General features: G+C 39.8%; 1 protein-coding gene across 1 annotated transcript in view; it reads left to right on the top strand.

Moving 5' to 3' along the window:
• Positions 1-13,884, top strand: part of PCNX1 (pecanex 1) — a 78,759-nt gene that overhangs the window by 23,434 nt on the left and 41,441 nt on the right. The window contains 2 exon segments of the mRNA XM_033146579.1: positions 3,879-5,561; positions 13,435-13,567. Coding sequence (XP_033002470.1) covers positions 3,879-5,561; positions 13,435-13,567 — 1,816 coding nt within the window.

Raw genomic sequence — 13,884 nt, 5'->3', positions numbered from 1 at the left:
AGCTCTCTATATAACGCCAGCTCCCTCAGCCTGAAAACGAGATGAGCACTGCAACCCATAGTAGCTTTTGACTGGATTTAACTGTCCAGGGGCCCTTTACCTTTTTTGCTCATTTGGTACTTTGGCAGGATGGAATGTTGTAACTTACTTAAATAATACCACGTGCAGTACTTAAGTATCCCAGCTAGAAATAATGCCCCTCAAAGACGCATTCTCTTATTAGGTTTGCAGGATACAGCTTTGTAAACTTAACACACTATTTCTCTTGATGTGCAGGTGATACAGACACTGCAAAGACTTCTGATGATATCAGTCTGAGTCTTGGCCAGAGTTCTAGTCTCTGTAAAGAAGGGAGTGAGGAGCAAGGTAAGGCATATTATGTTGTTATGCAAGCTGTTGTATATTAAGCTCATTGAGATGCTATTTAGGTCAAGATGAACACTGTCTAGAAATTATTGTTTTGCATGGTGCTATTAGTTTAGCTGCATATTGATAGGTTTAACCATGCATCATAAATCTGTTCCATAAAAAATTGATGGTGTGAACCCCTTCTAATAAATTAACACCCTTTATAAGTTTTCTAACGCCTATTCTATTTTTCTGGCAAAGTGTGAAGGATGCACTTTACTGTGCTTTCCTCCGGGATTCATATGCATAGAATATGAGTCTTCATAGACATAGGTTTGCAATGAGTTAAAATGAAACACTGATGAGTTTCTTTAAAGTTTATCTGGAACAGAATTAATGAAGAGATCTTGCCACATGACCATATGGCATTTAAACAGGCTTCCAGTCTGCAGCATTTTTTGCTCAGTAAGCTTATATACTTAACATGACATTCATACAGCATTAATGATTGGATGTGCACAATTCTTTCTGTTGTGACACAAGACTTCACCAAAATGTCAACTCATTGCTGACTTCTCCTTTTTAAATATATTTTTACACACATACACATTTCTGTTTTCTCCCCCCTCCCCCAGTGGGAATTGCTGAACTGAGTGTATGTTGATCTCGGTGCAGACATTGTAAAGCCCAGTCCACATATTCACTTACCAGAATGCACATCATGACCGAAGACATAGACTGTTCTTAGGTTAATTGTCTGTGATGAAAGCCACTCATTATCTAGATAAATGCTTCTTGATACGTATATCAACATTTTAGTTCTGTTAATGGACAAAGCTTCCTATAAGCAAATAGGAGAGATTGAAAACAGTCAGGAAAAATTTGCTAATTTGATGGCAGGGAGGGTATTATCTGTGGGCTTGTTTATATATTTGTGTAAATGCAATGCTTTGCCTCTTGATCTGGCCCCAAACATTTTGTTCTCCCTTTCCTAATTTGTATCCATAATATTTATTTCATGATCTCTGCCTTGCACCGCTTTCATGCTTCCATTATTTAAACTTTCTATCAATGTGATATATGTTACTTTTAACAGTGAAGAATTGCTGGAATTGACAAATCAGACCTTATTTCCATGCTAAGTTTGTTTGCATGCACTAAGTCATAAGTCTGTCCCGGTTGTTTTTGTTTTCTACAGATTTTTAAAAATAATGCACAGACATTTTGCATTTGAATTGCACTTTATAGCATCTTCCTCTAAGATAAAGCATTTTGGATGCTTTCCAGGCTCCCCAGGAAAAAAGAATTGCATGCATTTTTGTGTTAAATGTGTTTTTTCAACCAAAGCAGCATCCCTAAATTTGGAGGTGCATAATATGATTGATAGCTGTGTTTTGATTCACATTTTTCTCCCACATGTTTTGTACGCACTAGGTAGGTGCACAAATGATTCTTCTTCCTATTGTTATTAATAGCATGCATAGCAGTGTTTCTCAAACTTGGGTCTCCAGTTGCTTTTGGACTACGGTACATCTCCTATCAGGAACAGTGGTCAGGGATGATGGGAATTGTAGTTCAAATATAATTGGAGACTCAAGTTTGGGATACACTGATTATTTATCCAGAGTGATGGCATTAAAATTTGGCTGATAGCATTAAAATTTCTGGGAAGTTATCAGCATAAATCACAGCGGTTAAATGGCTATAGCTGACGAGACACCCTTAGCTGGGCATAAGTACACTTTGCCACAAATCACCTGTGTTTCCACCAACAGCTGGAACGTCCCCAGATTGCATACCTCTCAGGAAGAGGGTTACCCCATCTAAAGTTGGTTCCTGAAACTGATTCACAGGATTCCCTTTAGTTCATTGACCCTTATCCAGCACATCACTTTTTCCAGACCCTGATTCAGCACATGAACAACCTCCTGATTCAGATGGCATGGAAAGATAGCTAGATGTTATCTCCATACCGAAGGCATGGTACTCCAATGACAGCTCCCAGTGGTTTCATATAGATGTTGAACAGCATGGGGGCAAGATGAACCCCTGAAATACCATGGGTCAGAGTAGTAGTTCCTCAATGCTATCTCTGTCACCAGCCCTGCAGATAGAAGTGAAATTATTGCAAAACAGGGCCCCAGTCCCCAAAGTTGTTCAAGGAAGGTACCATACTCAACAATGGTAAAAGGTAAAGGACCCCTGGACAGTTAAGTTCAGTCAAATTCTACTGTGGCTCATCTCCGCTTTCAGGCGAGGGAGCCAGTGTTCATCTAAAAACAGCTTTTCCGGGTCATGTGGCCAGCATGACTAAACCGCTTCTGGTGCACGGAACACCGTGACAAAAGCCAGAGCTCACAGAAACGCCATTCACCTTCCCAACAGCGGTACCTGTTATCTACTTGTGCTGGTATGCTTTTGAACTGCTAGGTTGGCAGGAGCTGAGACAAAGCAATGGGAGCTCACCCCGTTGGGCGGATTTGAACTGTTGAGCTTATGATCAGCAAGCCCAAGTGGCTCAGTGGTTTATACCTCAGCACCCCCTATACAGTATACAGAGATATCAAGAGAATCAAGAGGGTAGTGCTCTCCCTGCCTTTCTTCTGATAAAGGTCATGGGTCAGGTTGATGAAGGCTGTTTCAGTACCATACCTAGGCCTGAAGCCAGACTGAAGTGAATCTGGTTGGCTTGATTTAAAATGTAGACTGAACTAATTTCTCATTCATGCCAAATAAGAAAGTTGATTGCAATCAACACTACTAGAATTGTGTGGAAAAGAAGGCCCCTAAAAGATGAACTTGCAGCCAAACCATTATTTGATTTCATTGTCTAATGCATTTTCTGTATTAGAAAAAAAAATCCCTCAAGAATAATATGGACTTGATATCTTCACTTAAAGTAGCATGCACAACAACATTCACTATATCTGTTCTGGCATTACATTCCAAGGAGAAACACTACCTTATGTTAATCTTGGATGTGGCATATTGTGAATTGTAAGGGGAAATAACAAATGAACTGAGTTGTACCTTATTTATTTGCACAGGTAGTTTGGAAGATAACCACATTCAAGTGGGTGCAGTCCATTTCCTCCACAATAAGTGGGAAAGTGCGCAATATAATGCCTGAGAAGGACTTATTGCCTACACTACTCTTAATTTAATAGAACAGTCACCTTAGTTACCATTGTTCATTGTACTGCATTGATGGGCTCTGATCTTTTCTCAAATAAGATTTGCTTATGTAGTGGAAACTTACAAAAAGTGATCCTGTCTGCGTAATTTAATAGTGGACACCAGAATAAATGCTATGTACATGTTAGATGAAAAGGAATTATAATTTAATCATTATTTTATACCACTATTTAAATGTGAACAAGCAAACAGCAATTGTTTCATGTAGGAATTTACAAAAATATAATCAAATTGATTGCTTTCTTTGCCCAAACTTAAGCTACTGAACATAAAGCAACTAGCTTAATTTGCAAACATGCCTATACAACTTTCTTTTTTATTTATTTTTAAAACAGATTTGGCAGCTGATCGGAAGGCATTCCATCTGGTCTCCATTGATTCCTTTGTGTCCATTCAACCATCATTATCATCTGCACAGGAGTTGCCACGGGATAGCACTGACAAAGTGTGCCTCCCTAACAACCACCATGTAGATCAATCTATGTCCAATGCATGTGACACTGAAATGGCTTCTCTTGTGCCTTTGCATTCGCACTCCTATAGGAAAGACCATAGGCCACGAGGGGTGCCCAGGACTTCTAGTTCAGCTGTTGCTTTTCCAGATGTTTCGCTGAATGACTTTCCCCTCTATCAGCAAAGGCGAGGCCTGGATCCTGTCAGTGAATTAGAAGCTTCCAAGCCTCGATCTGGATCCAAAGAATCCTTAGCTGAGAACTCCTGCATTTCTGGAGTCTTTCAACTGGATGATATTCTGAAATGTAGCAGCCCACAGCTGCTGGCCAGAAGCTGCAAGAGCAAATCATTACAAGCGGACAAAAGTATAGATAGTCTAAGAAGCCTCAGTACTCGAAGTAGTGGCTCAACGGAGAGCTATTGTAGTGGCACTGATCGTGATACTATCAGTACTGTCAGCAGCTACAAAAGTGAGCAGACGAGCTCCACTCACATAGAAAGTGTGTTGTCGGAGCATGAGGAGTCACCTAAAGAGGAGAAGAAAAGCAGCAAGAAAAAGGACTGCTCTGTTGATTCAGATGATTGTAGTTTTGCTACTGACAAAAGGACTAGTAGCGAAAGAACTGCAGTAGAGATGAGCGTTGGCAGTAACATTCAAGAGCAAGGCAGTTTGAACGCATCAGAGGATGTACACAATCAGAGGGCTCTTAGTACCTCTGCTTCAGAAGAAGCAAATAAGAACCCTCATGCAAATGAACTGACGACACAAGCAGACCAGCCTCCTGGGAACAGTTGAGAAAAGAGATGAGCAGAAAGAGAAATCTTCTGCGATTGACTCAGAATTTGTAAGGAGATGGTTGGAAAGCAAAAGGATGGGGATGTACGGCCCAAATCGTGTAGCTTAATTCACCGAACAGCTTCAGCTCACAAGTCCAGCAGGAGAAGGACAGGGAAAAAACGGGCTAGTAGTTTTGACACAAGTCGACACAAGGAGTATATTTCCTTCCGAGGTGTCTCTGGTACCAAACCCCACAGTGCAGTGTTTTGTCATGATGAGGACTCAAGTGATCAAAGTGACTTGAGCAGGACCTCAAGCATGCAGTCAGCCCACCAGTTCAGCAGTGATAGCTCTTCCAGCACCACCTCCCATTCGTGCCAGTCTCCTGAGGGAAAGTACAATGCCCTAAAGACCAAATACATTGCAAAAGAGAGGGGCACAGACTTGGAGTACACTTACAAAATCCACCTGGCCTCTGAGGCAAATGGCAAAAAGCACTCGACACGACGGACTTCCAGCGCAAACAGTGCCAAGAGTCGTACCAGGGTATTAAGCTTGGATAGCAGTACTGTAGCCTGCTTGAACGATCCAAATCTAATGATGCCAGATACCATAAAACAACTAACAACTTCTAAATCTGATTTGGATGCCAAAGAGGGAGAGGTGCTTGATGAGCTATCTCTGTTGGGAAGGGCTTCACAACTAGAATCAGTCACTCGTTCTAGGAATAGCTTACCAAACCAGACTATTTTTGCTGAAGGGGAGGAGCAGGAGCAGGGAAGTGTTGGTAAGTAATCAGAGTCCTGGATGTAACACTGCTAGTCATTGCAATTGTTTTCTTAATAGCACCATCTCTATTGTAATGAACTCCAGCTTTCTGTTTATGAAGCCAATGCCTTTGTATAGAGCCTCTGTATCTCTTGGTCATTTTCTGTTGTGCAATACTACAAGATCGCTTCCTGTCAGTATTATTTAGAGTTCTTTCGCTTTTGTAAATAGTTGTGTGGTTGTCTCAACCGAACATTATTTAAAAGGATGGTACTTTTTGAAGAAAATGTCTATGTGCAACCATCTAGGATGGTTTAACTAGCATAATTACTTGCCATAATTTTGCTTTCTCTCAAATAATTTAGTTACTGTTAACAAAATAGCCTAATGTTGAAAGTACTTGCAGTCCTCATCCAGTAACAAACAGTAAGCAATATAGTTACAATTGTGGTATTATACTGTGTATAATATATATATATCTGACTATCTTCCCTGTAAAATTTGGCTTCACACCTTATTAGTGTGGCCAATCTGTGTGCACCATATAATTAGGCATTGGTGTAGCTTTGCCTTCATATCCAGAACAGCACTTATTTGCACTAAGATTAATATCACCATCAAACTGTTGGATGTAACTTCCACTTTCATTTTATGTTTATTAAATGTAAAACTGAGCTTGTTTTCACCTTCTGAATTGCCTATTGGAATAGTTCTTATACTAAAGTAGGCCTAAAGAAGGTGCACACAATTTGCTAAAGTGGAATTACATTCATTGCAGGCACTGAGATTAGCTCTTTGCCCTCACCTATTCTGGAGTCCAGAAAAACTTTATCTTCCCTGCTTTTTCATCTTTAAAGTATGCTGTGAGCTATATCTTTCCTTTGTTTAGTCTGTGCTAGTCCTGGGCTAAGTGATGGCTCAGATCTTGCCACTCTAGTTTTCTTTTACCTTTTATTGTTATTGTAGAGGTTGAAAAAAATAACTGAATACAGTACTGTATTGGGAGTCTCAGTCTTAGAGGACTGGTCCGTAGGCATAGGGGCTGTTTTGCTCTTTCTCGCAACCCTTCAAATGCACACCAGGAGCTTATGGGAGACACTCACATAATGTCATCCTGGGTATGAACATGCGCCTTCACATAAGGATTGTACCTATAGATGCCAGCTTATTTAATCAAGTGTGTTCCTGTTTGAGCAACAGCCACACAAATGGCAGCAGTCCCCATATGGAGATGCTGATTTAAAACTGCTTCTTGCCCATGGGAATCTCCTGTGAGCTTAATAATAATCCCATGTGCTTTTGTTTGGTTGTTTAAATTGAGTTCCTGCAAGATATGGGTATGTATAAATGAAACTGTATGAATACTTTTGTTGAACTGTTCACATTTTGCTTAAATTACCAAATAACAGATGTTTGGTATTTTGTAGGAGTGTGTTTAAAGTTAAGCCTAAATGACATATTGGGCAGAATAATTTATTTTAGCTTATGAAACAACTTTAACAGTTTATGAAGAATAAGCATAAAATTGCATTGTGAGAATCAGTGATGCAAGCATGCTTAATTTACATCTAAGATTGCCTTCTTGCCTTTGTGGCAGGTTATTCCTTGCTTCCCATCTAATGCCAGCAAGAGATTAACTTGAATTTGGATTAGCAAGTGTTCAACCTTCACTTCTCTGATCGGCACACTGCTTAATCTAACCACAGTTAGAATATCTCTGTCTCGTGTACTCCTTCCCTTTTAATCATGATTAGACATGGGCTTGAAAACTGTGATTTGAGCTAACTGTGATGGTGGTACTAACCAGGTTTAGCTCCAGAAGTGAAAGGGAGGGGCAATTCATATGTAAAAATGGAAGAGGAAGAAAGTGTGCAAGTTATGCAGGAGCCCATAGGGTGCTCCCACTCATGGTTAAGAACTTGGGTGGTTTTATGTCTGTGTCAGGCAAATGTGATACAATAACCAAGAAACAACGTTGGGATATTCATTGTGAACACCTAGGCAACCTTTTTCCTGCGAAGCGCCCCATCTTCTCTGGAGTAATTTGTTGGAGGCCACTTTGTGAAAGTGGCTGGGGCCAGAGGTAAAAGTGACTACCCAGAGAGTAGCTGGGGCAGGAATGGATTTGTCTCGGGTGAGTTCTGACCTGATAGCTTGCAGAAGGCTTTTGAAATTAGGGCCACAAGTTGTCCTCTCCTGACCTAAAAGGTGTAATAATGACTAATGATTGGGATTTACATAGTACTTATTATTGACAGTTAACCATACTTAACTTGGCACAGAAAAGTAGTTTACAGATAGTGGCATTACATGCAGCAGAGAGGAACTATTTCATTGCCTATTTTAAAGCTTCGGAATGGTGTCAGACCTTCACTATGAATCTGTGAAAGATGAGTCTCATAACTGGACAAGTTATAATCAAGACTGCACACAATTCAGATATACTTTGTGGTGTACCTACATCCTTTTGAAATCAATTGGTTATCGTCGTTAATTCTCGTTGTGGAAGTAAATTAATAAATTATTAATTTATACATCCTCATATGGACATATGAAGCAGCATATTGATTATCTATCAATTATGGTTTCTTGGACGAACATTGCATGCACCACCCTACCACTCATAGCTGCTAAAAGCAAACTAGAAAATATTGTTGCCAGTTAACATGGGAATTCTTTGTCAAGATGTAAGATGAAATTATTGCTCTGTGCACTTTTGTTGCCTGGGTTGGAGACAAAAACCTTGCAAGAAGTGGATATGGGAAGTATAATCTTGAGGGCCCTAGAAAAGAAGTTTTGGCTCCTAACCTTTCTTTGCCAAACTTGCTTTAAATTCCTTCTTCTTCTTCTTCTTCTTCTCTTCTTCTTCTTCTTCTCTTCTCTTCTCCCGTCTTGTGTCTTGAAAGGATACCAAGGATTATTCCTGTACCCCCTAACCTGGGAAGCATGCACATTTTTCTCTCTAATGCTAAGTTGCTAAGTCATGTAACTTTAAAAGGCAAACGGATTTGTTGGCCTGGTTCTTGTTATGTTAAGGCAAGCCGGGTCTGGTCATTTTGCTGCTGTGCCTTGCTAAGCTTGACTTAGCGTGTAATTTGAACCCAGGCTTGTGTTTCAGTTTTCCCAACCAAACCACAAGCTATAAACAAAGAACAAACCTCGGTTACAGTTCACAGTTAGTCTTGATAGAGTTAAACCATGAGCACGGCGAGCAGCAAAACAATCTGGCAGCTGTGAAGTGGCCATGAACTCCCTGAGAGCTTGTGCTAAGCACTGGTTTCATTTGGAGTCACACGCAAGTCAGGCTGTTTTGTATTTCCATGCACATAACTTTTTTAGGGGCCAGCACTTCCTCAAAGTCAGAATCAGTGCCTCATCTCCAGCAGGTCTTCCCTCTGTGTTAACTATGTATGCATCCTTACTGGAATTTCTTCTATTGGTGCCACTGGTTTATAGAAATCATTTTGTGACTTAATGAGAGTTCTGCCCAGTGCTGTACTTATTCTTTCAGTGACCCCGCATAGATGTCCATACTTTAAACAGAGCAAAGGTAATCCTCATATTTCAGTGTTCATTTTTTTCTAGCCCCACTGTCTGGAATTAGACTGTTTACTACTTGCTTTCCTAATGCCACATTCATGTGCTTCATCTTTTCCATAAATTTTGAATCCTGTTCCAACATATTTGCTTTTTTGTTATGTAGAGGTCAATACTTTGATATATGCCTTCCCTTGAACATGCTACTTCTTTTGTTGGTTTTCTGCCTAAAGTTCATGTAGAAGAATAGAGGGTGCTTTCATGTTTAAGGGACAGAGACTTTTCAGAGACTTACAATTTTGCAGTGTGATTCTGTACAAAGCAGTGCACAAGCAGATTAAATGGGAAGGCTAGAGAGGATCTCTGTTAACAACCACTACATCCTTTTCTCTGGCAGATGTAATGATCTCTCAAACTGTAAGCTGCTGTTATCTAGAACTTTGAGAAGTTTTCTAGGACAAATACCATAGAAGATAGTACTGATCCTGGAATAGAGTTACTAAAACCCATTTGTGCTAATAGATATGAGGCCTGTGTGTAGTGATAATAAATAGATCAGAAGCTGCATTGTCACTGCTTCTCTACAAAGCTTTTAACTGGGCTATGCATTTGCTTTATCAAGTTGATGTGTTAAGTATCTGCCTGGCAAATATGCCAATACTTATAATTAAAGAGGCTATTTGAACTTGTAATTCCTTTCTTAATGTTCATAGCCACACTGGATTCATTATGATTTGTATCAAAAAACAGCTTGATCAGTAATGCATATAGGGCTCTGTGGGGATGTTTAGAAATAATGCCTCCATAATACAGAGCGGCAGGAATATGTTGTCTGTATATTGCTAGTCTGGTTCACTCCATCCTTGAGAGGGAAAACACCAACAGAATGACCTAAAGGTATATTTAAAACCCTATTTTGCAGCTGCCTATACAGCATATTTTATGCCAGGTGTGGGAAATCTATCATCTTCCAGATGTTGTTGAACTATAACCCTTGTCATCTCTTATCACTTGCCATACTGGCTGGGGCTGGTGAGATTGGCGTCCAACGTCATCTGAGAGACTTACAAATACCCCATCCCTGCTTTGTGTAGTACATCATGTTCCTATGTTGTCTCTGTCATTTTTTTTCAATTTTTTTTTACATCTTGAAGTGAAATTCCTTATACACTTAATTTGGCTATGTATTCTCCATTGGTTGGAGCTTTTGTAAAAACGCATTAGTGTTCCAGTTCTGTCATGGTTTTTAAAAATCCTGTTGCTTTCCCTTAAAACTGAGTAATTGGAAGTTTCTGCTACCTGTGGGAGAAAGATACAAGAAGTTTTGCTTGAATTTAAGAATTCATTCTAACTCAAGAGAAATCTGGGTTTTTATATATTTACAGAAAACCAGGGTTTAGGTATTATATTATAGCATTAGCTAAAACAAATATAGCAGGGGATCACAAATCTTTCTGAGCCTATAGATGCACATGCAATTTTGAGAGATGGCCATGGGCACACTCCATTATCTTTCTTTCTGGCTGCCCCCAGCAGACACAGACAGACAGACAGACAGAGAGAGACACACTCTGCCTTTTCCTGGGGTCTGGGTAAAATAGAGCTCCATTAGAACTAAATGTATCCTCTTGAATTTGCATGATTTTACGTGGGGTCCCCCCAAAGATATTAAAAGAACTTACACTGGTAACACTCAGCAAATATTGTAGATGACAGCACCACTGCAACAAGGATTTAAGGCACAGTTCTTCATGAATATTTTACATTGGATGACAACAAATGCACAAACAAATCATAGAAGACATCTGTTATGACCTATGATTTGATGGTGGTTTTGAAGAGATCCCTTGGGTAGGAGGGAATAAATGTTTTTGCTTCACAAGTTGATTTTGAAAGCACCAAATCCATGATTATTGCAGGTCAGTCGACGGAAACACATGTGATCTGTGATTTTATTTTGCGGAGAGGGGGCATGTAAAGACGAAGCAATTGTTTTGTAAAACAGTGCATACACTTCCTCCTCTGAAAATTATGTGGAAAGCTTGCTGTTGTGTGGAAGTAGGTGGGAGAGTGAACATGTACAACCTAACTAGGAGAAGCTTCAGCACTATTCTGACACTGACACTGCATCCCTTTGGATTACTGGTAGATTTTCCTCTTTTGTCCAAGCAGTGGCACAGCTAGCTACTATAGCAGCAGGCCTTTACATGAATTGTATCTTGATCTAACAGTATATCTGTGCGTCACTTTTATGAATATAGGCAGTGCTTGAACAGTTCTGTGCTTAATGAATTGATCAGATAAAGTCTCATCTCAAAGCTGATGAGCACCATGAGAGGATTCTGCTCTCCACTGAGTGGTTACTGAACTCATTAATAGGATTGCAGCAGAACTTGATGGTGTCTTCAGATATAATGTTAAACCACGACTTAGCACCAGTTGAACTAGCCCTGTTTTTGCACTCTTCCCTATCCCCTGTCCTATACTCTGATTTGCCACAGGCTTTAATCCAGAAAAATGGGCTTCCGTTAAAAGAGTGATGTATGGTTAAATGGGACTGGGTGTGTTTCTGCTTGCATAATTATTTGATATTCATTTGCTGTTTTCAATGTAATGTTATGGTTAAATGTCAGTTTATAGAACAGTAGATATCATAGTTCTTTTTTAAAAAAACAAGCTTTGTAAACTGCTTGCTTACTTGATTTTTTGCAAAACACTTAGGTTTTATTTATGAATGTTTAACATTGTCAATAATACGAAGTAAAAAACAGGCATTTAAAAATATCAATATGTAATTAAAATCAACAGTAAACTAAAATCAAAACACGTCAACATCTACAGATCTGGATAGGCTTGCCTAAATAAACATGTTTTTAGCAGGCTTTGAGAAGAGTACAGTGAAGTTTCCTGTTTGATGTCACTCCTACCACACTAAAATATCTGTTTCTTACAAGTGTGGAATGAATATTAAGTGGTACCTGTAACAGTGACAGTTCAACAGACTGAAGTGATTGAGTGGGCTTATATGGGGTAAGACAATCTTGCAAGTAAATTGGTCCTGAGCTGTTAACAGCTTTATATGCTAAAAGTAACACCTTGAACTTAGCCTAGTAGCAAATCTGTAACCTATGCAAGTCTCTGAGCAGAGGTGTTATATGCTGGCAGGGTCACACTCATGTCACCAACCATGCTGCTGCATTATGAATTTCTGGATCAATCACAAGGGAAAGCCCACATAGAATACATTGCAGCAATCCAAACTTGAAGTCACTAATGGCTGAACTATTGTGGTCAAGCCCTACCAGGTTCAGGAACATCCGTACCTGTTGTACCAGCTGGTAAAAGGCTCTTCTAGCTGCAGAGGCTGCCTGGGCCTCCAGTGGCAAAGCTGGATTGAGAAGCAACCCTAGACTATATACTTGTTCCTTTCGGTGGAGTGCAACTCCATCCAGGGAAGGCAATTGACTGATTCCTTGGACATGGGAACCACTCAACCACAGTGCCTTTGTCTTGCCAGGATTCAAGCTCAGTTTATTTTCTGTCATCCATCCCACCATTGGAAGGAGACTGGATTGATCTTCTGACAAACAAATTGAGGAGGATTTAACAGAAGGGAATCTCTGATCCTTGGAGCTTATGTGTCATGCTTGAGCATATTGGAACCAGGATGGATTGAGTTAAATCATCAAAAGAAAAGACACAATCAGATCATGATAAAAAATTATCCATTTTATAATTTAACATTTCCAGAACAAGTATGTTTGTAATTGGTTGCCAAAACAATTCAAGCATATTGTTTTGGAATAATGGAGTGAGTGTTTGTGCTCCATGCTGGTAAAATCTTGCTAATGCAGCACACATGCTTTTTGCACTACAGAATTTTATTTTCTTGGAGGCAAAGGGACAACTGTAAATGATTTTTCTTTTGACTTTCTTTATGTGCTCAAAAGGACTTAAGGCCAAGGTCCAAAGAATAATTAAATTAGTTCCTAAATCCAAGGTTGGATTTAAGGTTTTTCCCCCACGTTCCTTCAGAGTCATTAACTTTCTAATACAGAAAGCATACTGTGCGTTTTAGAAGTTCATGGGTTCAATTTAATATATAAGTATAGATTGTTTTTGCATTTAAAATTAATTTAAAGCTATATTTTAAAAGGCAGACATTAAACAACGGTGGGTTTTTTGGTTTTTTTTTTTTAATGACAATTCCACACTTAAACTGTATGTGAGCAAACGCTACAATCAGAACAATTGTTCCTTCTGCTGCCAGGAAGTTAATTTGTGGGGGGAAAGCATGAGATGCTCTGTACATAACTGGACTGGGCTCCAATTTGACTTGGTCTGTCTTGATGCAGCAGCACAAGCCAGTGAGGAGGTGGTCACAGTTCGTCGTGAGCGCAGCACATTTAGGCGTCAGGCAGTACGGCGCCGTCACAATGCAGGGAGTAACCCTACCCCTCCTTCATTGCTCATCGGCTCACCCCTAAGGTATGGTATCCGTGTTCCACTGTATCTAACATACATGCATGCAGCTGATCACTGCTTCCCACTCCCAATGGTGTTGCAGAATTGCTTTGTTTTGCCTTCCCTTCCTCTCCCAATCAACCAATATCTTTGAGCTGTTATGGCATGCATTTGTGATCTTTTTGGATTGTGCATGTGTACACTGCACTGTTCATGTCTCTCTCCCCCAGCCCTTTATCGTCAAAATGAGTAGGCCAGTGAATGACTTTGAGGTCAGCTAAAATGCTAACAAACTGACATTAAAAACTAGCTCTTTCATTTAAGTTTGTCAAATCTTTCAA

Source organism: Lacerta agilis, chromosome 1 (genome assembly GCF_009819535.1).
Source record: "Lacerta agilis isolate rLacAgi1 chromosome 1, rLacAgi1.pri, whole genome shotgun sequence".
Classification (NCBI taxonomy): Eukaryota; Metazoa; Chordata; class Lepidosauria; order Squamata; family Lacertidae; genus Lacerta; species Lacerta agilis.
Note: the sequence above shows the minus strand (reverse complement) of the source record. Positions and strands in the feature narration are given on the sequence as shown.